Source organism: Lycorma delicatula, chromosome 2 (assembly GCF_047948215.1).
Source record: "Lycorma delicatula isolate Av1 chromosome 2, ASM4794821v1, whole genome shotgun sequence".
In the NCBI taxonomy this organism is placed as follows: Eukaryota; Metazoa; Arthropoda; class Insecta; order Hemiptera; family Fulgoridae; genus Lycorma; species Lycorma delicatula.
In genome coordinates, this window is record NC_134456.1 from 51,896,698 (window position 1) to 51,923,461 (window position 26,764).

General features: G+C 28.4%; 2 protein-coding genes across 6 annotated transcripts in view; one reads left to right on the forward strand and one right to left on the reverse strand.

Moving 5' to 3' along the window:
• LOC142318798 (putative sodium-dependent multivitamin transporter) overlaps positions 1-4,159 on the forward strand; it is a 122,282-nt gene extending 118,123 nt beyond the window's left edge. For all 5 annotated transcript variants that reach the window (XM_075355286.1, XM_075355287.1, XM_075355285.1 and 2 more), the window contains 3 exons: positions 343-533; positions 2,162-2,384; positions 3,892-4,159. In XM_075355286.1, the coding sequence (XP_075211401.1) occupies positions 343-533; positions 2,162-2,384; positions 3,892-3,969 (492 nt within the window). In that variant the 3' untranslated portion in view covers positions 3,970-4,159. The remainder of the gene's footprint in view (positions 1-342; positions 534-2,161; positions 2,385-3,891) is intronic.
• Positions 4,160-21,301: 17,142 nt separating this feature from the next.
• On the reverse strand, positions 21,302-26,064 carry LOC142320167 (uncharacterized). The gene is made up of 2 exons (XM_075357851.1): positions 25,911-26,064; positions 21,302-21,585 (listed from the first exon to the last, which is right to left on the reverse strand). The coding sequence occupies exons 1-2, from the start codon at positions 26,060-26,062 to the stop codon at positions 21,381-21,383; spliced, it is 357 nt and encodes a 118-aa protein (XP_075213966.1). The 5' UTR covers positions 26,063-26,064; the 3' UTR covers positions 21,302-21,380.
• Positions 26,065-26,764: the final 700 nt, after the last annotated feature.

The following is a 26,764-nucleotide window of genomic DNA, read 5'->3' on the forward strand; positions in this document are numbered from 1 at the left end:
CACACTGTTCCCGTATTGTACCGAAAGTCTTCGATGAATTTTGGTCCCTGATACATCTTCCGACCACAAAAAACGGATCACTGAACGTTGCTCTTCTGTGGTGCGAACAGAAAGCGGAGCAGCCATGGTTAACGGCAGGGCAGCGATAATAGAACTAACCTAGCAGCATCAAACCTGCACAGACAACAACAATTATACCACGCATGCGTCGTCTACGCAACATGACAGTACTACCAACATAAACAAAAATAAATTAAATTGCGGTTAATAATTGACTTACCCTCATATATATAGTTTTTTTTTAACTGTATGATGTGCTATTTGTTATTTTTCTTGTAACAGGGTGCGCTCGTTGGTATGATAACGGGCCTATTTGTCACTTTATGCCTTGGTTTTGGTGGTCCAAAACCACCTATTAAAAAGCTACCAGTTTCAACTGAAGGATGTCCTACCAATACTACTAGTATGATGTTTAACAGTATTAATAAAACTAGCATATTATTAACTTCAACTTCATCAGTACCTGTTGGAGGGTAAATCAGTTTTTATTTTACAGTATAAACTCTATTATAGTTAAATTCAGTTTAATTTGAAATTTTCCACAATATGGAAATTAATGTTTTTTCCTTTGAGAAAACTTTTTTAGACTAAAATAAAATAGGATAATAAACAGATTGTCAGAGAACTCAGTAACATAACTTCATCAGAGCACTGTGATTTTCTTTTTAAATTTATTACCAATTTTTAATAGCCAATATAAGTTTTACCCAAAATTAGAACTCCGAATGACATTCTAAGCATAAATAAAGATAAAAAAATTTTTAAACTCTCTATATATTTGTAAAGATGAGGTTAACATTTTGAAGAAATTTACTTCAACTTTAAAGACAAAATTAATTTTTTCTACGATCATTATTCTTTCAGACTACCTAAAGAGGAGAATACTTTCCATGCTTACTTGGAATACTGAAAACTCATAATTGCAAAACAGGTTTTATCTACTTCATAATTTTTTACAAAGAATACAAAAGACTATAAAATTCCATCTTAAGTTAAAGTAGAGACTTGCAATTAGTTTTGCTTCTCTAACTTTTATTTATTAGATTTATTTATTAGATTTTAACTATTTAAAGCTTTACTAAAACCTTACTTAAAAAAATTAATATAGTTAAAATTAGTTAAAAGATGAAAAAATACTGCACCAGTTGGAGTTCCTGTGTATGATCTTAATAAATGAAAGTTTGATTCTTGGATAATCAAAAAAGAAAGTCAGGATAATTAATAATATAAAAAAGGAAATGTTCAAGAAAAAGAGCATTTAAATAATTAATAAAATAGTTTAAACGCAAAATAAATCAAATTAATAATTAAATGATATTTTTTAGTTATATTATAATTCAAAACTGATTTTTTAATTGTGAAAGTAAAAAACTGTAACACTTGAATCTTTTGCAATAAAAAAAGATGTTTCCTTTTAGTTTATCTAAACTAAAAGTGAGCTTTCAGTAAACATCAGTTTTTTGATGAGTATCTTTTACTCACTAAAAATAATGTATATTAAAATATAAATTCATCGTACAAAATAAACTGTTCATTGTAAACTGTTACTTAAAAGAAATGATTCAACAAAAGCTATTCTAAATTTTATTTCCTTTAATCTTTGTTTTTTAAAATGTGCCTTGATAGGATTTTTACAGGAAAATGATTTGTACTTATCTTCCAGATGAAATTGAATTAATTAATCTGAATGTAACAATTTTTGGATAAAAAGGCAGAACCAGTGATCAGCAAAGGACAGTGAGAGCAAATGTTATAAATTACTAATATTAATAAAACTAAAAATACCTTGTAGAGATATTAATAACAAACAAAAACAATATTCTTTAAATAATATCAAACTGGATTGATTGATTATCAAACAAATCTTTCATGTGTACATCTTCCCAGTTCAATAAACAGGCAAGATCAACAACCAATAGTAACATTTGCTTCATGTTTGTTTGGAATGCAAAAGTAGTACAACAAGGTAAAGATTATAATTTTAAGACATTACAGACAGAAGTTAATTTTTATTAAATTATCTCACTTTAAATATCTAACTTTACTCTATAATATTACTGGTTTTATATATTAATTATTATAATTTCTACTTTGATTGCAGGCATTATAATGATGAACATTATTTCTATTTGTATCGTATAAGTTACCTTTGGTACATTAGTATTGGTTTTCTGATTACTATGTTTATTGGTACGTTAGTCAGTACAGCATTTATTTTCACTGGTAATAAAGTTCCTGATTCAAAAATGGATCCTGATTTGTTTAGTCCACCTGTAGCTGCATATTTAAAACGTAAAAGATTAGAACAAAATATGGAAACAGAGGTAGGTTTTAAAAGTATTTTAATAAGGAAAGAAAAAATGAAATTTCAAACAAATAACATATTAAAGCTCCTCAGAATCTAGGGCATGGTTTTATATAGGATTGATGTAGAAATTGCATCAAACTCATAAATAGATAAAGTTGATGTGATCTTAACCTTATGAGGTTAATTGATTCATTTCTTTGTTGCTCTTTTGTTCTTTTTGATGGTCATTCTGATCACCTACTGAAAATAAAACCCTTCTGAAAAGAAAACAAAAAGAACAAACTAAGAGCTTACAAAAATATCTGATAACAAGCTTGCATAAATAATAAATTTCTTTATAGCTTTTGTTAGGAATGAGACAAATAAAAATTTTACGTTCACAAATAAATGGTATAAAAAAGCCTAAAAACCAAAAGTGAGATAGCTGCCAACATGCTTGTACTTATATAAATAGTGGATTTTCTTACATTTCAGAGTGAGCACAAGTAAACAATTTTATCCCCATGTGATTGGTATAAAAAAAAGAAAGCTACAAGAACGGATTGCTAGCATGTTCCCAGCCCCCAATTTGCTTCATTGATATCTTTTCATAGAATTGCATACAAAGCAAAATTTTAATTCACAAATGATTAGTGAAGAGGTAAAACTTATATGACCATTTTCCCCAGTTTGTTTCTTCAACAATAATTTTTGATAGAATCGAGTACTTTTTGTGTGCAAATGATGGCATTACAAAAGACCAAATTATGAGGTGGGGCATGTTGTAAGCTTTCCACCCTTGAAAAGATTGATTTGGTGAACTTTTTCTGTAATGTACTTGAATGAAAATTTTTTGTGAATAGATTATTGAGATGGTTGAAAATTAGAATCTCAAAAGCAGGAGACAGATGATTTGCACTATTTTTTGTTGATTTTCATACCTGAATTTTGTGGATGTTACTGGAATGAGTTAAGTGCTGGTGATTTTGATATGATCTTTTTTCTTTGTTATTGTAAACTTGTCATTCAAAATTTAATGCTTTTCTTTTATCGATATATGAGTATTCAAAAATTGTGTGCATGCGTGTAAAGGTTTTATTGTTATTGAAGGTGTGTTATTTAATGTTATCGTTACAGTAGTTAAGTTATTCCTATTTAAAATTGTTTAAAAATTGTCAAACTTAGTAAAAACAAATTAATTACCTGCTATGACAGAAGGAACAGAATTGATGAAGACAGTACTGAAAGTTGTCATTCTAACTTTATATGTAATTATTTCAATTGTCTGGGTGATCATCCAGTTTTGAGACTGTGAAAACACTACTGTTAGGTATAATAATAGAAGAATACTAAAATTGGGCAAAAGCCTGCAGTTACCAAATTAAATCAGTTATTATGTTTATAAGTATATAACTGTAAATTCCTCAGATGCCTAATTAATATATTGGTAGACCCTAGTTTTAAGTCATGTCTACATAAATTTACTTAAACTTGAATAGTATTTCTTTTTTTTTTTATTATTAAATATGTCTTTTCATTTTTAGATAAGTGATGTGTATTCCAGTGGGAGAAGCGGTTCATTAAAATCAAATGGTGATAACACTGCATATAATGGTCATTGACATTTCCATTATCTTTCAGAAATCTGCATCACAAATTACTTATTTTTAACAATCTTACATATAATGTTATTCTAATACTGTAAATTTATTGGAAAAAATATATTATTGAACAAAATTGCTGTAATCTCAGTTGTTTCTTAACTGGCTGTGTGTGATGCATAATGTATAGTGAGTTCAAAAAATAGATGAACATTATTTGTTACATGTTATGTACTTACATATATATTTTTATCCCGAAACTTACTGGTCTTCCTAAAATACATAAGCAAGGTAACCTAATGCGTCTGTTAATTAACTTTAAATCTGCACTTTTTTATTTTATTACCAAAATAATCACCAACATAGTTAGATATAAGATTGATTTACCAAATAAATATAATATAGAAAATGGGTATGATTCGGTTAACAAATTAAATAATTTGACAATAAATAAAAATACTAGAATGATAAGTTATGACATAACCAACATGTACCCTATATTCCTGTAGATCATACAACTTGTATAACAAAAAATAAATTAAAAAATAATAATGAGAACCCAAAATTTATTGATAATTTCTCACTATTATTAAAAACATATGTCAACAAAACTATTTCGAATTTAATGACGTATATTGTATACAGGAGAATACTTTGCTGATGGGGTTTCCTTTATCGGCTGTTATGTTTGAAATGTATTTGCAGGAATTCAAAAATGAGATAGTTTATGGTATTACTCATATACACAAAATTCTATTATGGGTTCGATAGTTGATGACATTTTGGTTATTTTTGAACCTGTTATAAATGATGAACATATTATAATATTGAAAAAACTCAACTCCTATCATGACAATTTAAAATTTATATTTGAAACAGATAAGTGTAGAAAAATAACTTTTTTAGATTAATATTAAAATCAATAAAAAGAATCATATTATAATGTCAGCATATAGAAAACCTACAGCAAATAAAATAACTATTAATAGAAAATTGAATCATCCATGGTCACACAAAATTAATATTTACAAACATGTTGAATAGAGCGATAGATTACACATGAAATAACAGGTAAAAATTAGATGCAGAAATAAATATTATAAAGAGTATTGCAGTAAAAATAAAGCATTATTAATTGATAATATTTATAAAAAACAAAATTTAAAATCTATAACCATAACAATGTTGAAACATGTTAAACATTTAAACATAAACATTTAAAAAAATAATACACACAACATTGATAATATCTTTATAAAATACTCTTATACTAATAATATTACTGAAGATTTAATTAATGTTTATAATGATGAAAAATATAAATCAGCATATAAGCCCAGCAACCATATAATAAGACATTTAAAAAACCATAATTGTAATAACGATTTTAATAGTTTGTGTGGCATTTATAGAATAAAATGTAATGATTGTAATGAGATTTATATTGGGAAAACTAATAGATCATTTATAGTAAGATTTGCAGAACATTTTAGTTATTATATAAACAATAAATTGAGTTTTTCTAGTGTTGCCAATCATCTAACAGTGAATAAACATTCCATTGCTGACTTAAAAATTAATTTGGAAATAATTGAAGTCACGAAAGAAAATGATAATAATAAAAAACTAAAAATTTTAGAAAAATATCATATATAAATATAGACAGAAATTCAGCTTGATCAATCTGCAGACAGAATTTGATAATGATACCCTTATCAAAGTTGCTACAGATAGCAGCAGTTTTGTTAATATTAGGTAAAATTTATATTATATTAGGTATAATATATAGTGAATTCAACAAAAATATATTTTTTAGTGGCTGTATTTTGTGGCTGGCCACAAACGTGATCAATAATATATAATTAATAATATTATAATTTTAATTAAATTGTAATTAATCTTTTTAATGTTTTAATGTGTAATTATATTTTTTTAATTTTTATCAACTGATGATGAGGAATTTCCTCAAAAGCGCTCTTTATATGTAAAAGATAAAGAAAAATAATAAAATAAGGTAAGAGCTCTTATTAATTCTGTACGTTGATGGATTGAGCTGACTTTTATTTATGCTTTTGAATATATACATATATATGTTAGTGATTTATGTAGATGCTAACAGAATAGGTGATTTTCATCATGATTGGAAGGTAAAAATTATACAAGTACCAACCCAGTTTCTCATGTATTTAAGTGATAATAAGTATTACTAAAACATCAATGTGTACATTTTCCATAATAATTCAAATATAAGCAGGAGATCCCTGTTGTATTTTTTATGATAAAGAAGGTAAATTAGTTTTAAGTTATAAGTATGAAGTTATTGTGACATTAATTACCATATGGATTAGCAAACAAGAGGCTGCATGATGCATCTTTAGGTTGTATATAGAAGAATGATGGATAGTGGTGTATAAAAAGTAATTTCAATAGGTAGTTATGAACAAGTAATGGCATTGGGGAATTGTTTGAGAGGATAACACAACTAAAATCTGCCATAAATCATATAAGGGTATTATGACACAGATAAATATTGGCAATTTATAAATAAGCCTACAAATTGCTCACATAATGCTTGTATTGGTTTTGAAAAATGGATGACCATACTGTAGGTTCTAACATAACAGGTGAGTATATGAAATGAATCCAAACAAGAGTGATTACTACAAGATAAAGAAGCCTTTCCAGTAGTTGTAGTTGTCAACTAACTCTTGGCTGATATGACCAGAACAAATATATAAACTTGGCTTAATGATTTAGCAAATAAGCCACCATGTAACAAGGAACTGTACTGGTTATCAGATCACACCCTTATAACACTTATCCCTAAACCAGTAGTTGAATTTAACTCATGTTTGGTGGACTATAAGAGTTTTTTTTTTAATTTTGTTAGAAATTAAATAAACAATATTAAAAACATCCACATGAATAGAAGCACAAAAATCAGCAATGTAGCAATGTAGAATCTAATTTACTTATGTCATATAACAGTTATCATTGGAAAGTTAAAATATCTTAATGAAAATACATTATTAACAATGATTAATGATAGTTTTAATGTAATGCAGCAAAAAAAAAAAAAATAAAAATACAAATGAGCATTTTTATTAGAAAAATTACATATTTTATTGATACCATAAAAAAATATTACATATTAATTTGCACCTAAAATTCATCTTATGCTTGGTGTATTTTGTGATAAATGGTTTTCTTGAATTTTATACAATAAAGAAGTAAATTATTAAAACCCTCCTAAAATTGAATTAATTATACTAACGTAGTAAAGTTAAAATTGAATGGTTAAAGCAGAAAATTATTATTTAAACATTATATATCTTTAATGAAAAAAAAAATCATAAAATATAAGATGACTAGTTGATAAATGATATAACCTAAAAGCATAATAATAAGCAGATAAGTTAACTACATTACTAGGATACATAAGAAATTTAAAAAAAAATGAAAAACATTTTAAAAAAAAGTTTTATTACTAACAGATACTTTTACTTATGATTTTTTTCATGGATTCAACATCTCATGGTATATAATATGATGTTTTGATGTTTTACACTTCAGTAATAACCAATAATCAAATCATTTATGCAAGTGAGTTGTCAAAAACATTGACATTTAAATGAAATTTGAGAATTTTTGTAATTAGAAGACACAACTATAAACATCAAAATATTTAAATTGTATATTACAAAAAAGTTAATAAGAATAACTAATATTATAGATAACTAAATTATTCTGCTAAAATTCTTTAAATTAATTAATTGTTACATAAATTGACGGAGTGCTTTATGATGATTGGAATTTTTAATTTGATGCAATAAAAAAAAATTAAATCATTCATATAAGTAATATACAAAATGATTAATTGTTATCAAATGAATAAATTTTTGTAGTTATACTGCATAGCTGAAAACATTAAAAATCAGTATTGGTTAATGGAAATAAATTATTAACTATGGCATTAATTTCACTACTAACTGAATCATTCAGCTGAAAAACAATTAATAAATAAATTAGTATAATCATACATAAATATAATCTATGAATAAATCGTAACCAAAAAAAAATAATATAATAATGAATAAGTTAATAAATATAATTCCAACATTTTTTAATAAGCTGTTCAACAATAAAAACATTTCATAGTGCCAAAATTTTTGTCATTCATACAAGAGACTGCTGCACTTTAGTTGAATAGAGGAGATTAAAGGAGTGTACTTAGCTGTATAAAAATATCTGAATTATGGTACTATGTTTTGGACTATTTCTGAGGAGGAAAAACTAGATTTTTTAATTACAGATGTTACATGCAAATTGCGTCAAAGGAATTATTTTAGGACTAAATCTTATCAATGTAATGTTTTAATAGTGGTAGATCTAGTTTTATTTCAGATCAAATGTGTTTGTATTAATAATAAAGATCTGCTCCTCTTGAATAATTTTAATTATTATATTATTATGACAGAAACAGAAATTAATTAAAGGCAATAAAAGATAACAAATCGATCAGCCAGTTAGCATTCTTGGATAAAGTCAAAAAATTTTAATAAACTGCTACCAACTTGAAGAAGTTTAGAAGAGGCACCTAACTAAAAAATTCAGTAAAATTCTTCCTAGAAAGGAAATCTTATTTTACTTTGAAACAACTTTTGAAATATAATATCTATTAATAATTTTTAATATTATTTATCAATTAATAACATAAATAATATACATAATGGAGGCCAGAAGGACAGCATCTAGAAGTAATTACCATTAAATGTAAGTACTTCAACTTAGTCTTGAACTAAGTTGAAGTACTTACATTTCCTCCCACCTTCCTGTGTGGGAGGTTAACAAACCTCCCACACAGGAAAGCGAACATTAATTATCTACATCACTTTGATATATGTAGTACAACCATGGTCCTTCATCCTTTTCCTACTTCCTCGTCTTTATTCCCAGACACTTTTAACAAACCTTTTAATTTCCTTAATTATTCTCCACTCCATTCCATTAATCAATACCAGTAATCATAACATGAAAGAAGGTGCATTCTTCTTTCAGTTTATGATTACTATTTAACTATTCTTAAATTTAACTTTGTACTGCACCTTATCTCCAATTAAGGATTCCATTGAATTTTTTTATATTTTCCCCACACCAAAATATCTGCAAATACCTCTGCCCTTATCATTACTTTCCTGAATTTTTTCTCCACCTTCATTATTACAATGCACATTACGCTAAAATGAATAATAACAGTAAAATTGCAGTTTACTCTTTAAAGCATTCCTCTGTTTTACACAGTCTTGACTTTTCTTCTTCTACTCTTGCCTAGCTTATGTCTCCCTCACATCACTTTCACAGTCATTTCCTCTCCTTTATATATAATAGTTCTTTATCACTTTCCTTATCAATAACCAAGAGAAGGATTTTTTCCTGGGTGCACAATGAAGCGTCTTTATCAGTACCCAGACACAATATTACTATAGAAATCAATTTAACTAAACAACACCAAACCTAAAAATTAACTAACAGTGATATAAAACAAATAAAATCAACAACTAACATGTGTAATATCATAACGAAAAATATTCCACATATAATATAGCATAGATACAAAGTGCCTATGCCGGATGCTAAAGGTGATATATAACCACGATGAAGAACAATATTAAAAATCTAACTTAAAAAAAAAAATTAACAATAAATCAAAACAAATTAGTTACATGCAGAATTTTTTTTAACTCAAATCCAACACAATTTATTTTCTTTCAAATTTGTGTTTACTAAAAAATCTGTTACCAATAACATCAGCTTATGCCAAGGTATTAGGAACAGCATCTAAAGATGACTACAAGACAAACCAAAAATGTTAGTATATTTGTTTTAATAATAATGTTTTTAATTAGTTGGGTTTAATTTGAATAACAAGATTATAGTTAAATATTTTAATTATTTAATGTTACAAAACCTTTCATTCCTGATGTAAATGGTAAAACCATCCTTTATTAAAGGCCAATCCTTTCAATATCAACAATATTGTTATGGTTTCTTGCTTAAACAATCACACTCGTAATTTTTTACAAATCTGTAAATTAAAGAAATTTGTTGTTTTTTCTTTTATTATTTTGCTACTTTTATTGAGTTCCCTATAATTAAATCCACGACTAAAATTTACAATACTGTCATTATAAAATTAATATTGAATACTGACTTTTTGGCTTTTCGTCAGTACTTGATGGTTTAAATTTACATTGTAATCATTTAAATACATTAAATGTGTAAAAAATTTAAATTAGATTAAATACTTTAAATCTGCCATATTCATATCTTGAGAGACCTCAGGTAATGGTATTTACTTTATCAGAAATTCCTACAACATTAGCACATCATCATAAAGAACACTAAGAAAAATATGACTTGTGGAAAATTGATCATTATTAAAAATATGTGTCTTTTAGGTGGAAAAATCCATTAATTGTCGCCATATAAGTTTCAAAGAGATTTGGTTTCTGAAAAACAACATAAGACCATCAACACAATGAATATTTCTAGCTAATTATTTCTATAACTTCAGCATTGTAATCTACTGAAATGTAGCAAGTATGAGAGGATCAATCAATAATGAAGGTAAGTTTCCAGACAGTTGATACAACTTTATCATATCTAAATGAACAGATGTGTCTATTCAGTTCTTTAATAATTCTATTTATAATCGAATATTGATGTTAAGTTATATGTTTGAAAAACAGCGGCGAATTTATGAATAAAAAAGTGACACAAGTAATTTGTTCAGTAAAAGAATTGGCTTTGGCTATTGTGTACATCTAGATGGACTAGTAAAATCTAAAAAAAAAGAAGATAATTATGCTTAAAAAGTTTTTTTTATTATGTGTTACCAAAGCTTTAAAATGGTTCAAAAATTATCATAATTTAATAAGGAAATAAAGAAAACTTTTCTTTTTATAACCTCCAGGAACATTGTTAGGTATTGCTTTGGAGGATGAGATGAATGATTTGTAGCATGTGTGAAAATGCCATGCCTGACCGGGATTCGAACCCGGGATCTTTGGATGAAAGGCCAAGATGCTACCATTCACGCCATAGAGGCCGACAAATAAATAAAGAAAACCTGGATCAAGTATTAGTAGAATCAAAAGATTTCACTGTAAATGAGAGAAAGAAATCAAAAAGTAAAAATTAACTTTTAAATTTTGTAATACAAAACTTAAGCCGTAATTATAGAATATAGTTACTCAAGAGGCTATATCCTATTCATAGGGCTGAATTAAGTTCAGCATTCATGTATTGACATACAAATGACTTTAAAAAAAGTTCAAACAAGCTGTTTATTTAATTTTATGACTTCTCTTCAATGAGTTAAATGGCATCATCTTAGTTTAATTTTATAAACTGTAATAATCATGTCAACTGCTATAAAATTCACAAACCGAAGAAGATAGGGCCATCAAGAGTAGGGTTTGAGGGTTTGTCTTCAGGGAGTCTTGGAATGGTATACAAAGGAAACATCAAGAGAATGGTATCCCAAGCAGCCACCCTTGGTTTAGACTTACAGGCATCTAAACGGCAGTCTTATTTAAAACACGTGTTGCATCCAGCATAGAGCATTTCTTGTTGTATCCAGCATACAGTGATATATTTTTGATTTTCTCCTACCATTCTGGGGAAAGCTTCCTAGCAGTTTTGATGGCAAAAATTTGGGCTGATAACGGGAAATTGTCAAGGAGGAGGTATCTAGTGACAACACCTCATAGTTCATGAATTGTTAGCTGAAGAAGTGGTCATGATGCTGCTGTTCCAAAGTTGTTATCTATTCTGTTTTGAAGAAGAAATTTAAACTTTCACTTTTGAAGCTTAACGTAATGTAATATATAGAATACTTCATTTAAAGAAATAAGCATAAATGAATTCTTGGACTTAATTCTTAGACTAAAGTCTATCTCAAATATTTAACACTTATTATTTTTTTACACAGATGTTCACAGAGTTATGTTATAATGAAACCAAGTAGTTCTGCAGATAATACTTTTCTTAATGGTGATCTTCTGAAAATAATAAAGAAATTTGTTCATTTTTGGATTACTGAAGATAAATATTTTGGGATAGTTATGTCAATGAATTGTTTTGTGAAGTACCAACTGGAGTATATGGTTTAAGAAAAATTGTTTAACTGATTATAGCAAATTAATTACAAGAATTATTTTAATTTTGACTTTATATTGCAATTTAAGAATCTTTTAAAATCTATTTTATAAATGTTACATAATGAAACTAAGTATTTCATTTCTAAGAAGAAGAACTTATTATCAAGGTTAAAAAATATTATCAAAGGTTGTCATCATTAATTTTTGATTGGTGATTGATTAATTGTTGATTGGATGATTGATTGTAAATGATTGTGCTTTTGATTTGTATCTGTAAGATGGTTGGCAAATATTGACTCGGTTGGTTGGCAAATTTCAATGGAGGCTCTTGTGTTCATTGTACCTGTTTGAAACTGTACCCTATTTAAAATATTGTATAGTTGGAGTAATACCAAGTTTAAATATTCCACAGGCATCTTTCATTTCTGGTGTAATTTTGTATGTATTATAGTAAAAAATAGTTGTTCGCATTGTCTTGTATTGGCTCAGTACATTAAGTGGTGTCATCAACATAATTTGATAAATTGTTTTATACTGTGAGCAGGTTGTTAGTGATGAGTTTGTTCTATGTGTTGCAGAGAAATATGTGCTAGTATGCAAAAAATAGGGAAGGGTAGCTTCCCTATATATGACTGAATTTGTTTTTGCCCAATTCTTTATTTTTTTGATAAGGTTTGTGGTAAAATTGTATAAGTATGTTTTCAAGTTTAAAGTATAATTAATAGATTTGTGGTTGAGAGTGCCTTTTAATTAGTTGTTTAATTGTTTGTATGTTACAACATTGTTTTCATTTCTTTTCATGTATAGCTGTGTAACATGGGTGCATGTATCTCTCTGATTTTTAAACCTTGCTCTGATATCTTTGAACATAATGTAAAGCCTTTAAAATCTCTAACTATAATTATCAACATCTACATAAAATTAAATCAATAATCAGCAGAACTACGGTAATTATAACACATTCAAAGTAAACACGTTTTTTATAACACATTTACAGTTCGAATATTTAATTTTGTTGCATAGAAGTTAGACTGTATATTTAAGAAAGTTTTCTATGTATAACAGAACATCATTTAATATAATGTTTTATTTATTTAACTGAAGCAGTTATTTAACATTAAGTGTGGGTACAAATTCCAAATATAAATAAACTCTATAAATACAGTATATATCATGACCTCTGTAGCGAAAGACACCCAATTTGTGATGATTCCATTTGCCACTAGCCCCCCCCCCCCAATTCGTAGCCATGATGGACTTTACTGGAGGTCGTCTTATTAATTACATATCACAGTTATCAGTTTGGTCACCATCAGGATGCTACCGATGCAAATGCTTTGTTAATCATTTCCATCAAAGTTTTAACTCAACTTTGTTATTGTCTCCATTGTAAGCTTCTTCCAAACATTTTGCTCACCTACTTTAATTTGTAGCCCTCTCAACTATTTAAGCATTTCAGCTATTTAACCGTTTCAAGTTGTCAACTGTTTCAGATTCCTGCACCTCATTCTAACACTGAAGGTCCCAGAATAATCACTCATTAAATAAATTTCAAAATTGCATTGCAGTATATAAATTAATTTGAATCTACTATTCTCATACTCATACTTCTTAAATTCATTCTCATACTTCTTAAACTGTTGACTCTAACAGCAATTTTGTCTTATAAATACCCCAGTTCATTTCTTAATTCATCAAAAACAATTTCGCAAAGAGACAAACACTAACTTACTCTGATCTGATCTGCTTTTGAGAGCTAGGTCAATGCTTTCACCCTTACAAACACAGCTCCATCATAGAGAAATGAAATGAATAGCTAAACTAACTGGGCACTTACGGTTATGGGCTGGGGGCCCAAGTGGGCCCCCAGCTACCCAAATTGCTACTTTAGTTATTAAAGCATCAAATCAACTTCAGCAACCCTCTGCAGGACCATAAACCTAAGAAAGTCAGCAACTATATTCCATTCTCTTAGGGTTTTCCAATTTACCCACAAATCCAAGAGAGAATTAATTCTCCCAAGTTCTATTATTATTCTAGTAAGTTCAGCTTCATACTTCAGGCAACATACAGGACATGGTATACATTATCATCAACTCTACAATCCAGGCATAAACCTGAGCCAGCCAAACCAAACTTATTCAACTTATCTCTAAAAGCATCATGTCCAGAAATAAACTGAGTCATATGCCAACTGAAGGAAAACCATCTAGAAATTTGTAAACTTTCACATTTGGGAAAGTACCATTCATGTCACGACTATCATAAGATCCATTCCATCTAATTTGCCACGATTGGAAACCTTGGTCTTCAATCTCTCACATGCATCCAGATGTGAGTTGGCCTACTCTTTTACCACTATAGTGCAATTGATGCTCAAGGCAAGGATATCAATCTGCTTAACACTTGCATTAACAAGGACTGCTTTGCACGAGACAGTTCTACAGCCACCAATCACCGACATTAGTAGAAGATGTTGGGCTCTCAACAAAATATTCCTGTAATCTCTATGTCTAATTCATTGAGCCTGAACAGGTGCAGCATACAGCATGAAAGTTTTTACAAACACCTTTATAAAGAACAAGCATGGTTGTGAAATTTAACCTCGAATCAGAATGGACTATTCCACAGACACCATGAAAGCATCACATGCCTTTTTAGCAACATATTGAAAGTAGTTCTTGAATCGAAGATTCTCATCAAGCATAACACCTAGCTATTCTTAAAGTGGGACATATCTGATTGGATGTCCTGCCATTGATACACAAGCTTGTTGTGTATCAGCTAACTGACCTTTGAACAGCATTATGGTGGTCTTTTCAGGAATGATTACTATCTTATGCTGCTGACTGCACAAATGGAGTGTCTTACAAGCCTGACCTGCCCTGAACTTGATCTCTGTCCTCGAATCTCCTTTAACCAGCAGAATCCCATGATGATACAACACCCACTAACTAGGTAATTCAACTGCATCAAAGAGTTGAATTCAACAACCCTGAATGTAGGTCCTAATGTCGTGTCCTGTGGACAACTTTTCGATAGAGTATTTCCTACATCTAAGCCTCCATCTTGAAGAACAACAACTCTGTTGCTGAAATAACTAGATAGTACATTAATCTTATTTCACATGCAGCCACACTTCTGGAGCTGAAACAGGTTGAGGGCTACCGCAAATTATTAAAAGTCCTGAAAAAAAGAAAAAAAAAGACACCTAAACATATTGAGAATCACTAGAAGAAGCAATTTCCATAACTTTGAGAATATGTGTCTGTACCCTTGTCTAGGAGAAAACAATACTTATCAATCAGAACTTCCTAGAAGTCACCTATCACCTATCATCACCTAAGTCACCTATCAGCATTATGAAGGTACAGGATCTTTTCCAAAATATTTTCAATTAGTGGCAAGAGTGTCAAGAGGTCTATAAGAAGAGATCATGTGGAATCCTTATCTCCTTTTTTAAAGAAAAGTTTTAAAATACTTTTTTTTTCCAACAAACAGGAAAATAACCAGCAAAGAGCATCCTATTCAATAAAGATCCTGTCCTAGTACCAACACAGATTCCAACAGAACGAATAAAGGGCTCTACCATGATCCCATCAAATCCTAGAACTTTATTCTGCTAAAGCTATAGATCATCTGATCTACCTCAGTTTCTGTTATCTCTAATGACAAAGTATCTGATAGAAATTAGCAAATTCGCATATGATACAAGGTTTCATTGGTTTTCATCAGCCAGCAAGAGATTACTCAACAAATCATTTTTGCTCAAAATTATATCTTCCTGGGTTGAGAGGAAGGTATAGTTTTTGTATAATAAAGATATATTTTTGTCATAAACCTAACCATTCTGATTTATATTTCATAAATTTTAATGAAAAATATCATTTAAAAATAACAGACCATGAATATTAAATGAGATTTTATTATGGACTACATGTTAAAACATCCAAGTTTAGTAATTTAGTAATGAAGGTTTCTGTAGAGAAAAAAATTACTAAGGAAAAACAAAAATCAGAATACATGAAGCAGACATTTTGAAATATTTTGAGATTAAAAATTTATCACATAAGAAAGTAATGAAATGCAAAATAACATCAAATTATTCAAATGAATGATAAATCAAAAAGTTTTCTTAATGAATTACAATTTGCACATTATGTGTGTTAATATTAAAACATAATTAATATTTTTTTAGTCTCTTAGTTATTAAAACTGGGTCAAAATACTTTAAATGCTGGCATTATTACATGATAGTTTCTTGAGTCATGCTAATTTTTATGGTTCAATGAAAAGTTTAAGAATAAAGATTTTCTTGGACTCTTGGTAATTTGACATTACCTTAATAAATTCATGCCTTCTGTAGTAACTGGACAGTTCAGGAAGTAAAATTTAAAGATGTTATGTAAAGATAAATTGCCATCAGCAAAACATTTAATAGACTGGAAACTATAAACCATGAAGTTTGAAGGTGATAATTGTACCAATCAGTATGATTTATTTCTGTATAATATTATTCCCAGACAGCATATCTGATATAAAATAATATATCATGTATTAAATATAAATGATAAAATTGAGAAGAAGTTAACAAAACTGTATTGTAAGAGTTAAATATTAACACCAGTTGTTGTTGTTACTATTTGTGTCTGGGTCATGAATTCTAATATCTATCAGATTTTTATCAACATTAAGTTTTTTTAATACTTTTTAACCAATGATAATTTAAAGCAAAATATATTTGATGGAATCATACATTTAACTATATTTTTAGAATGAAAAATAAAATAATTAGTTATTAATTCTATAAAAATAACTAGTTAGTAACAATATATATTTTCTACTTAATTACATATAATTAAATATTACATAAAATGTAATTTTAATTCATAAAAAAGGAGTACTCTGTTGTTATTAAATTGTATGAGTATTAACAAAATTATATAAAACAAAAATATCTACAGATTTATACAACATTTTCTAATTGTAAAACTAGCTGTCGATAAAGCAAATAGAGATTCTTTTAAAAATAATTCCGTTCTTTATATCTTTGCTGTCGTAAGTTTCTTATTTGATGCATATGGATACTTAATAATAAAAAGGAGCCTTTTCATTGCCCAACTTCTAATAAAGGTCCATTTTCTTATAGTAATTTCCTTCTTCCTTTGATCTAGATATTGAAGGCACTCTGAAACCAGTATGTAAAGAGATGAGTCTGCTGTCTTTAGCTTACCTTTGCTTCTTACCTTGTTTTGTTTTCTTCTCAAATTCTTTTCTTTGCAATACAGCCTCCATTCACATTTGTTTCTCCCAAAAAGACAATTTTATTATCTTTCAAAATAAACTGATAAAAGTACAAATAATTGTAACAACATACACTCTGCTTATCCCAGTAATTTTGTGTGTTCTGTAACTACTGGATGCAGCAGAATGAGTCCCACATTTTGCAAAGTCAGTGACCGGGCAGATGAGAAGGTAGAAGGGGGGTCCCTTTTCGCTCGAGCACAGTTTGAAGTTTGTCAATAGACACTATGCCTCGGTCAGGTGAACAAAAGGGTTATTATGTTATCGAAACCTTTTTGAAAACACAGAGTCCATATCACGATCCAAAGAGAATTTTGTACGCACTTCCATTTAACAGACCATTCCAGGTTGGAAAATGTTACTGAAATAGATTGCAAATGTAAGGACAATTGGTTCTGCATTACCATGATGACCAACTGACCATCCTTGGACCATTAAAAGCCTGAAAAAGGTTTCTGCTGTAAGAGCGTTTGTAGAGCAGTTTTCAAGCCGTTCTGCTCACAAACTCCTGCACTCATAATTTCCAATCAAAGATGACACTGATTTGAATTTTTACCTGTAAAAAGTGATACTTGCACAGGAATTAAGTAAGCAAGACTGGGAAAGGCGGAGAAACTTTGTGTCAGGAATCGTTTCAGGTGTGCCCCTGAGTTTATTGTATTGAATAGCAATGAAGCTCATTTCCATCTTTCAGGCACTTTAAACAAGCATAATTTTCAATACTGGGTATCAGTAAACCCCCAACAGTGTCACCAAAAATCTCTTTACAGCTTGAAAGTGACTGAATGGTGCGCATTGTCCATTTTGGGTATTGTGAGACCCTACTTTTTTGAAGAGGGTGGCATCACTGCTACTGTGATTTTCAACCAGTTCTGTGAATGTTGGAAAACTTTCTCCAGCCCCAGTTAAAAGAATTTGATGAAGATGAATTAGAGAACTTCTAGTTTCAACAGGATGGGGCCACAGCTCACACTAGCATCACTCTTATTCCATTTTGTAAGAAATGTTTCTGGGATGTCTGATTTCATTATGAGGCAATATTCAGTGACCTTGCTCTCCTGATTTAAGCCTCTGCAATATTTTTTCTGGAGCTATCTGAAAGGTTGGATCTACAAACATCAGTCTCAAACCCATGAACAACTTAAGAACATGATATGAGAAGTTACCTCTGGAATTCCTCAACTATGCTATAGAAAGTGATGCAAAACTTCCAGGAATGGCTTCAGATGTATCACTCATAACAGCCACCATTTCGACAACATAATTTTTAAAACCTAAGTAAATAAAACTTTATGATCAGTGCATTTCAGAAAAAAAATCCTTTTTGTATTTTTCACCATTTTTCTTTTAACCTGTGAAATGTGGGACTTTGTTTTTCCATATTCTGTATCTTCACCAAGACTAATTATATTACTAGAGAAGATGAACATTTTTTTATAACTTTCAAATCACAAGATCTTTCTCCTGTAGAATTCATAAAATAATGTCCCTACTGTTTTTTGACAAAACTGTCTATTTTTATATACTTTTTGTCAATGATCATTTTCATAAATGCTTTCTATATTCTCTTTATTCAACTGTAGGAATGTATCATCAGTTAATTCTTTGCTCACGATACAACATCGAAATAAATTTCCATGGAACTTAAATGTTGAATTAATTTTTATAATTAATATTATTGAAGTCATTATTATTATTACATGGTTTGTAATTACTTTTTACAAAATATAAAGTATTTATTTCAGGGCACAGCCCTCTTTTAAGATTTTTTGTTTCCAAGAATCCTGTGATTGAAAAAAAACCTTAGACTGAAAAAACCAGTGAATTTGGCATACCTTTGTTAAGTACTGTCCTGATTTTAATTTTATCAATGATCTTCCATAAAGAACTTCCACTGAGAAGATGATAATTTATTTTTGTTATAACTTTCAGATCTGTAATAAGATCCTTCTCCCACAGAATTCACAAAACAACATCCCTAACTGTCATTTTCATAAATCCGTTATAATAGAGGTTAATAGTTTTGTTTGATAATAACATCAACATTATAATGAGGAGATATTGTAATGATCTAATTTATAGCCTAAAAACTGTTTTAGAAAATAGGGTCATTAAACACTGTATGGCTTTAAGTTTAAATAACACTGAATAAAAGCAGTGAAATCAATGTTTTGCCTTTATTCCACTTTGAGGGCTGTAAATAACTTTTGTTGATAAGAGTAAATCTTTGTTAATGTTGATTCTTCCCTTACTCATAGGTCATTTTCCATAAAAATAGTCTTAATGGAAAACTTTGTAGTCATTTTTCACTTAAGAAAAATATTTATAATACTGTTATGTACATAATGTGTATACATTATGTACACAATAATAATTACACATAATTACATTATGGCCCCTCCAGGCCCACCATTAGGTATTACTTCAGAGGATGAGATGAATGATTTGTACCATGTGTGAAATTGCCAAGCCTGACCAGGATTCAAACCAGACACTACCATTCACACCACAGAGGCCGGCTATAACTATTACCTAGATTGTAATAATGATTTTTTTTTAATACTAAAATGATTAATAACTCATTTCAAAATTGCATGGAAATTACAGTTGAAATTACAGAAAATCTTTTCATGACTAATGTGCAGTTCCTTTATGGGATTATTAGTGACACTCATTAGTGGAAGTCATTTGTTAATGACTTCCACCTTAAAGCAATTAGGAAACAACATTATTATTGAATGAAGAACATATTAAATTACTTACTATATAAAGTTGTTGGCTTTCTTTAAATATTTATTGTAACATAGTAGTTTTGTGATCCATTAATTAATGATAAATACAAATAATCCATTTTTTCTTTTTCATTCACCACAGAAACTTCTAAGAAGATTATACATGGAAATATAGAAATAAATTTTATAGCGCCAAGAATTCAGAACCCAGGACAGATGGATTTTATTAAAAACAGTAAATTACAAATACGTTTTCCTTCATAGATTATTGAGAATTTTGATAATACAGGTAGCTGTATAAATAAACAATAATTACAGTAAAATGATGTAAAAATGATTGAAAATCTAAAAAAATATTATTTATAAACAAGAAGTATGAAACATTCAAGAAAACACTAATTATGTAGAAAAACAAAACAAATGTATTGGGAAGTATATAAATTAAATATTTCACAATGTGTGCAGAAGGTTGATAAATTGTCAACTATTAGTCATAACAGTTAAATTGTTTTCTAACAGTTCCTCAGTTTTGTTTTCCTTAACTATCATTAGCATGGATGTTAATGTTTCTCTACTTCATTAGAATTCTAATTTACAGTATGGCTTGGATTGGTGAAATTAGGATATTGAGTTAGATAATTTTTATAATAAATCTATTATTTGTGTTAAGTCTGACACAAGATCCATAAAAATAAGCTAAAATTGGTTGCACTTATTTTATGGAAAAGAAGGAAAACTATGCGTACTACTGAACCCAGTGTAAATTCTGCACTTTTCCAGGAAGAGTTGATTAACAAGTGAATTGTTTCAAATTTCCTCAAAAATTACATAGTTAAACTGACAATATCCCTATAAATTTCCCTATTAATTTAACTGTCGCAAGGTTATTAGAGAAGTAATTTACATCCAATAACGTTAAATGTATTTGGCATTTCACAAGCAATTGATGCAGCTATCAGTCAGCCCCAATTAAATAAAGTTGCTTAAATTATCCAGGAAATTTTTAGATGACTCAATGACTTGCTCAAAATAAAGCATTAAAAAAAACACAAATTTCTTATTTTGGTTTGTATTTCATTTATTCATTATTATTATTATTATTATTGAATTTTATAAAAAATTGCATAATCAAATGTAATTTAAATTACCATTAAGATTTAATCTATGTCAGTTTTTTTTTACTGCAAGAGATTGTTGTTGTTATTCGTTCAAAACAGATGTTCATTAGCAAGTTTTATTTCTTCTGAAAGCATAATTTATCATATATTTCTTTCTTCATTTTAGGTTTGCATATCAGTATAATAAATAATAGTATTCCTTCTGAAGGAACTGTAAATGATACCATCGTTACCAACCAATCCAGTTGAAAAAACCAGTTTAGCACATCAGGAATTCGAGTCAAGCCCATAAGAAAGAAAAATGTGAAATATAAAAATAACCTGTGAAAATAAAACTACAAATCAATATCAATTATCATTGTATTAATATAATTTTATGGACAAATATATAAAAATTCAGTACTACTATAGTAGAACCAATTTTTTTATGCTTTTTTTAACTTTATAAGCATTAATTAATAAGTTACTATTGACTAGTACTGTAATGGAGCAACTTTTAATTAACTCACTATCTGATTAAGTTTGTAATAAAAGAGATTTGAGATAAGTGAGTAAAATTAAATATGAGATTAAGCTAAATTTAAAAAATCTTGCTTAGTATGTAACTTCCTCAGGGTCAACAGAAATAATTGATAAAATTCACTTCTTTGGAATGTCTTAACGTCTTTCAAAAAACCCCTAAATAAAAGAAAAATTATGTTAAGTATTATTGAACATTAACAAACAATTTATTGATTGAAATTTTATCATGATATATGCCATTGCAAATTATATTCAAGGAGGTACTCAACTAAGTTGCATTTATCTTTTTCAGCATTTATCATTTTGATGTAACAGCAACATTTTCTGCTCTTCTGGATGTTTTGTGAAAAATAAAACAACAGTGTTAAAATGATTGATATTAGTTAATTCACTAAAGTCTCCAAAATATCACCTGTCTCCAGAGTAAAGAGGAATTGATTCAAAGAAGGAACTCTTAGCTATTAATTGATAAATTATAGACAAAAGTTTATACAGCCTTCATTTAAATTTTCCTAGTTTACCAATTTTTGTATACCATTATAAAATATTAGAATAATTTTCATTGTGTTTATAGTTTCCTATAAACAGCTGCGATTTTCTAAGCTTTTTAAGTGCACTTTTTAATTGGTTCTTGATAACTGTCTCCCTTAGGCCTAAGTATTATATTATTGCAATCTAGTGGCACTAAAAAAGGATGAAGAAAGTGTTGACATAAAAGAAAGGTGAAAGACAGAATAAACTCATAACTATACCAGGAAGTTTACTTTAGGTAATTATGACAGAACTATTTCAAACATTTTTATAATAGAACAGTTTTCATCTTCTGATGCAAATTAATCAACTCTGTTAACACAACCTATTAGTTAATTAAATTTGGTAATCTATGGGTACTGACATATGTGGAATTCTATCATTTTCCAGAAAGAAATTGGTTTAGATGAAGTATTTTAATGCCAAATTGTTGCTAGAGTGAAGTTACTTTGTTTTAGTCACTTCATCTCAAACCCACTGGGTTGGTCTTGTGGTTAACGCGTCTTCCCAAATCAACTGATTTGGAAGTCGAGAGTTATAGCATTCAAGTCCTAGTAAAGCCAGATATTTTTACATGGATTTGAATACTAGATCGTGGATACCGGTGTTCTTTGGTGGTTGGGTTTCAATTAACCACACATCTCAGGAATTGTCGAACTGAGAATGTACAAGACTAACACTTCATTTACACTCATACATATCATCCTCATTCATCCTCTGAAGAATTATCTAAACGGTAGTTACGGGTGGCTAAACAGAAAAAAGAAAGAAAGAAAGAAAGTCACTTCATCTCAATGTTCCTTAACTGAAACATCTATTATTTAAAACTGACTGATAATTAGAGTAGATAAACAACCCACATTGAGTAAAAAAATGAGAAAAATTAGTTGCTATGCAGTTAGTAGGATGTAACTTTAAATTATTTTTTGTATGTTTCACATTGATGTAAAATGATAAAGTTTTATAATAAAAGTTATAAATTATGAAACAATCATAAAGGGTACTTTTATTTCAGTTTTTTAAGGAAAATTTGAGTGATAAAATGAAACTGCATGAACAAGAAAAGTGGCAAAAGTTATTAAGCTTCAAACTCATTGGCAAAGATTATTACTATTATCATAAATGACAAGATTTATGCAATCTATGTATTATAAGAAGGTAAAAAAGCAGCATTAAGTTAGCATAAGGCATTTTTCATTTTCACAAACGTTGTGAACACTTAAGTGTATTATTATTATATGTACATGACAGCTAGACTAAAAAAGTAATCTATCTTACAATAGTATCTTTTTTGAAAGGTAAATAGTTAAGCTACTTATTTTTAATAGGAACTAAATTCCAACTGTAATATTTTTGGTTATGCAGTATTACAATTAGAACCTCAGTGAGTGTGCCAGAATTTGACTAATTTTTTTAATAACATAATATTTTATTTTATCAATACTTTTTTACTTCCTTAACTGCTTATTCACAGTGAAGGATCCTCTATTCCACTATGTCTACAAATGATAATGCAGGAAAAAATTATAGTTCGTAAAAAGTAAGTTACAGTAATAGTTCAACAACACAGTAATCATCAGTCTACAACTATTCAATGTAAAAACCATTGTGAGACACAGGTCTGATCAGTGATATGATGAAGTAATTCTCACCCACCATTCTACTTGCTCATGTGGCAGACATGAGGGATCATATTCCCTCAACTACTAGCACATATGGAGGTCAAGGATCTTTAATAGTGTGATATGTACTATAATTCAATATGAAGTTATTTATTCAAAAACTGACAAGAACATTGATGAACGTTTTAGTAGCACAAAGATTATAATCTAAATCTTCCCCTGTTGAAAAAGTTGAAAATTATTTGTAACCTTATGATTTTCTGACTTATTTACTTACAAATTTACTTTCCTTGTTTACTGGAGAAAAACAAGTGTTCTCAATTGGTATGTTAAACCAGTAAAAATCATACAAATTTTCAAGTTGATAGTTTGAAATTTTAAAATGTTAGAAAACTTAATAAAACTTAATTTTTTATCACAGAAGTGCTTTTAGATTTACAATATTGTTCAATGATAAATATTTCAGTTAAATTATTTCTGATAAGTTAAACATGATATCTATTTCTATTTATTACATGAGAAATACTTTCTTAAATTTCTATTTTGAGAAATGTAGCAACCGCCTATATCTTCTCACTATTCAATTTTAGATCTCTCTACTACAAACTATTTTGATTATTGAAATTTATAACCATTTCTGAGATGTGAAGAAAATTGAGTTAAAAATTAAGAAAATTTATAACTAAAAAATTTAGTTGTTCATTAGTTCAGTAATATTAACACATATTTTATTATTTTATACTGACAATAAAAAAAAATATAATAATAATTCTTGATACTTATTATTTTTATTTTTCTCTACTGAGTTGAGAGAGTGTAAATGAGTTCAATGTTATACATAGAAAACAGGTATATTAACTAATTTGTTGCTGTTTTACGTAATCTGTCTCCCAGCCTTCCTTATGCTGTTATACATGAAAAGCACCTGAGGTAATAGATGCAACAGTCTGAGTTTCTTTCTCTGAAAAAATTTTGTTCACTGTGATGTGCAATAGTACATTCAGTTTAGTGAAGAAGACAATTGGAAACTACTATCCCATTTATTATTTTTCTCAGCAAGACTGGCACAAAATATTAAAATGCTTTTTATTTTGTCATTCACTTTCACTTAATGACTTTTTTTTGTTAAATAGAATTATTTATTTAGTTTATATTAAAAGGTTTTTCCTCTTACACATTATGATCAGGCATTAATAACCTCTTTGAAAGTTCATCATAAAAATTTAAAAAAATCATATTTTGATGTTCTGATGATAAAATCTAATGTGTTCTCTAATGGGTAATTATAGAACAGAGCATGTTCTATAAGTTCCAACCTACCTAGATCACTTCTGGGCCAGATAGAAAATTTAATAAAGAAAGGACATTATATCATAGATCATGTTTATTATAGATATCATGTTTAGTTTATCAGAAATAATTTAACTGAAATATATTATCATTGAACAGTTTTGTAAATCTAAAACCACTTTTGTAATAAAAAATTAAGTTTTCTAACTTTTTAAAATTTCAAACTGTTAACTTGAAAATCTATATATTTTACTGGTTTAACATATCAATTTATCATCTCATCCTCTGAAGCAATACCTAATGGTATACCAAAAGCACCTAATACCTAATGGTAGTTCCAGAAGTAAAAAAATTTCAAAAAAAATCAATTTAGAAAAATTGTATTATTAATTTGCAGTAAACAAGGAAATTAATTTGTAAGTAAATAAATCAGAAAATCATAAGGATAAAAATAATTTTCAACTATTTCAATTGGGGAAAGATTTAGATTATAATCTTTGTGTAAATGATAAAAGTTCATCAATGTTCTTGAGAAGTCTCAATTTCTTGAGACTTGAGTAAACTTACTACTATTTCAAGAGAAAACATTTCTATTTCTGTAAGTATAATCTGAAAAAAGAAGCAAAACCTAAACAAACTTCAAAGATATATTTAACCTAATCTCATAACAAGATCACTCACCCTTGTTTCTTCTTATTTGAACTGTTGCTACAGTAGTTACCATTTGATTTTAATCCACTAATTTTCTTTTTATCTGTATAAACATTGTAAGAAGTACAGACAAACATGAAAGAATTAGGTAAAATCATTATCACAAATGCAGCCGGTGACATTTCCTTTATGAAAAATGTTTCTGAAATAACACACTATAACTGAATTTTATATTATAAATGAAGTAGTAGTTTAATTACTAATTAAATTAGTTTTTAATTTGCTCTTTTACGAAAGAGTAAAAACAATCATAAAACTTATCAATTAGTTCCACAAAATACCACTACAATGTACTGACAATGGTATGATTGATTTGAACAGTATCACGTTCTTCTTACATTGAACTGCTCAACAAGTCAAGTATTGTAGTATTAAAGTATGAAATTCTTACAGGAAATATCAGTAAGCAGGATCACATTCAACATTAACAGATCAATAAGTTATATTGTAGTTAAACACTATTTTAAGACTGGAAGTAATATGGCTTTATTCAAATATATATTTTACTAGCAAGTATGTCCTAGCCTTGCCATTCTGAGACTACTTGTTCTCATTTTTCTTATATTTAATATTTCTAACCAAGATGAATTGAACTGGCAGACTTCTTTATCTACTTTATGTTAATGTTTTTTTTTTACTTATTTTATTAAACAGATCATCAGTTATGCAAAAATTTATTTCTGATGTGATTTTCTTAAACTTCTCTTTAACCTTTCATTCTACTTGGCATTAGAGAATGTAATACAACTGCTAGGAAGAGTTAATTCCCTCACTCTAAGAGGCTCAGGTCAGAGGCTAGGCTGCTGTGAACTTACTCTGCTAAG

Bases quoted from the DNA above. Each gene is read 5' to 3' on its own strand.
- LOC142320167 (XM_075357851.1), bottom strand. From the start codon at position 26,062: ATGTCACCGGCTGCATTTGTGATAATGATTTTACCTAATTCTTTCATG. The intron at 21,586-25,910 runs GTGAGTGATCTT...TTATTTTCACAG, and splicing joins TCAAATAAGAAGAAACAAGG to GTTATTTTTATATTTCACAT.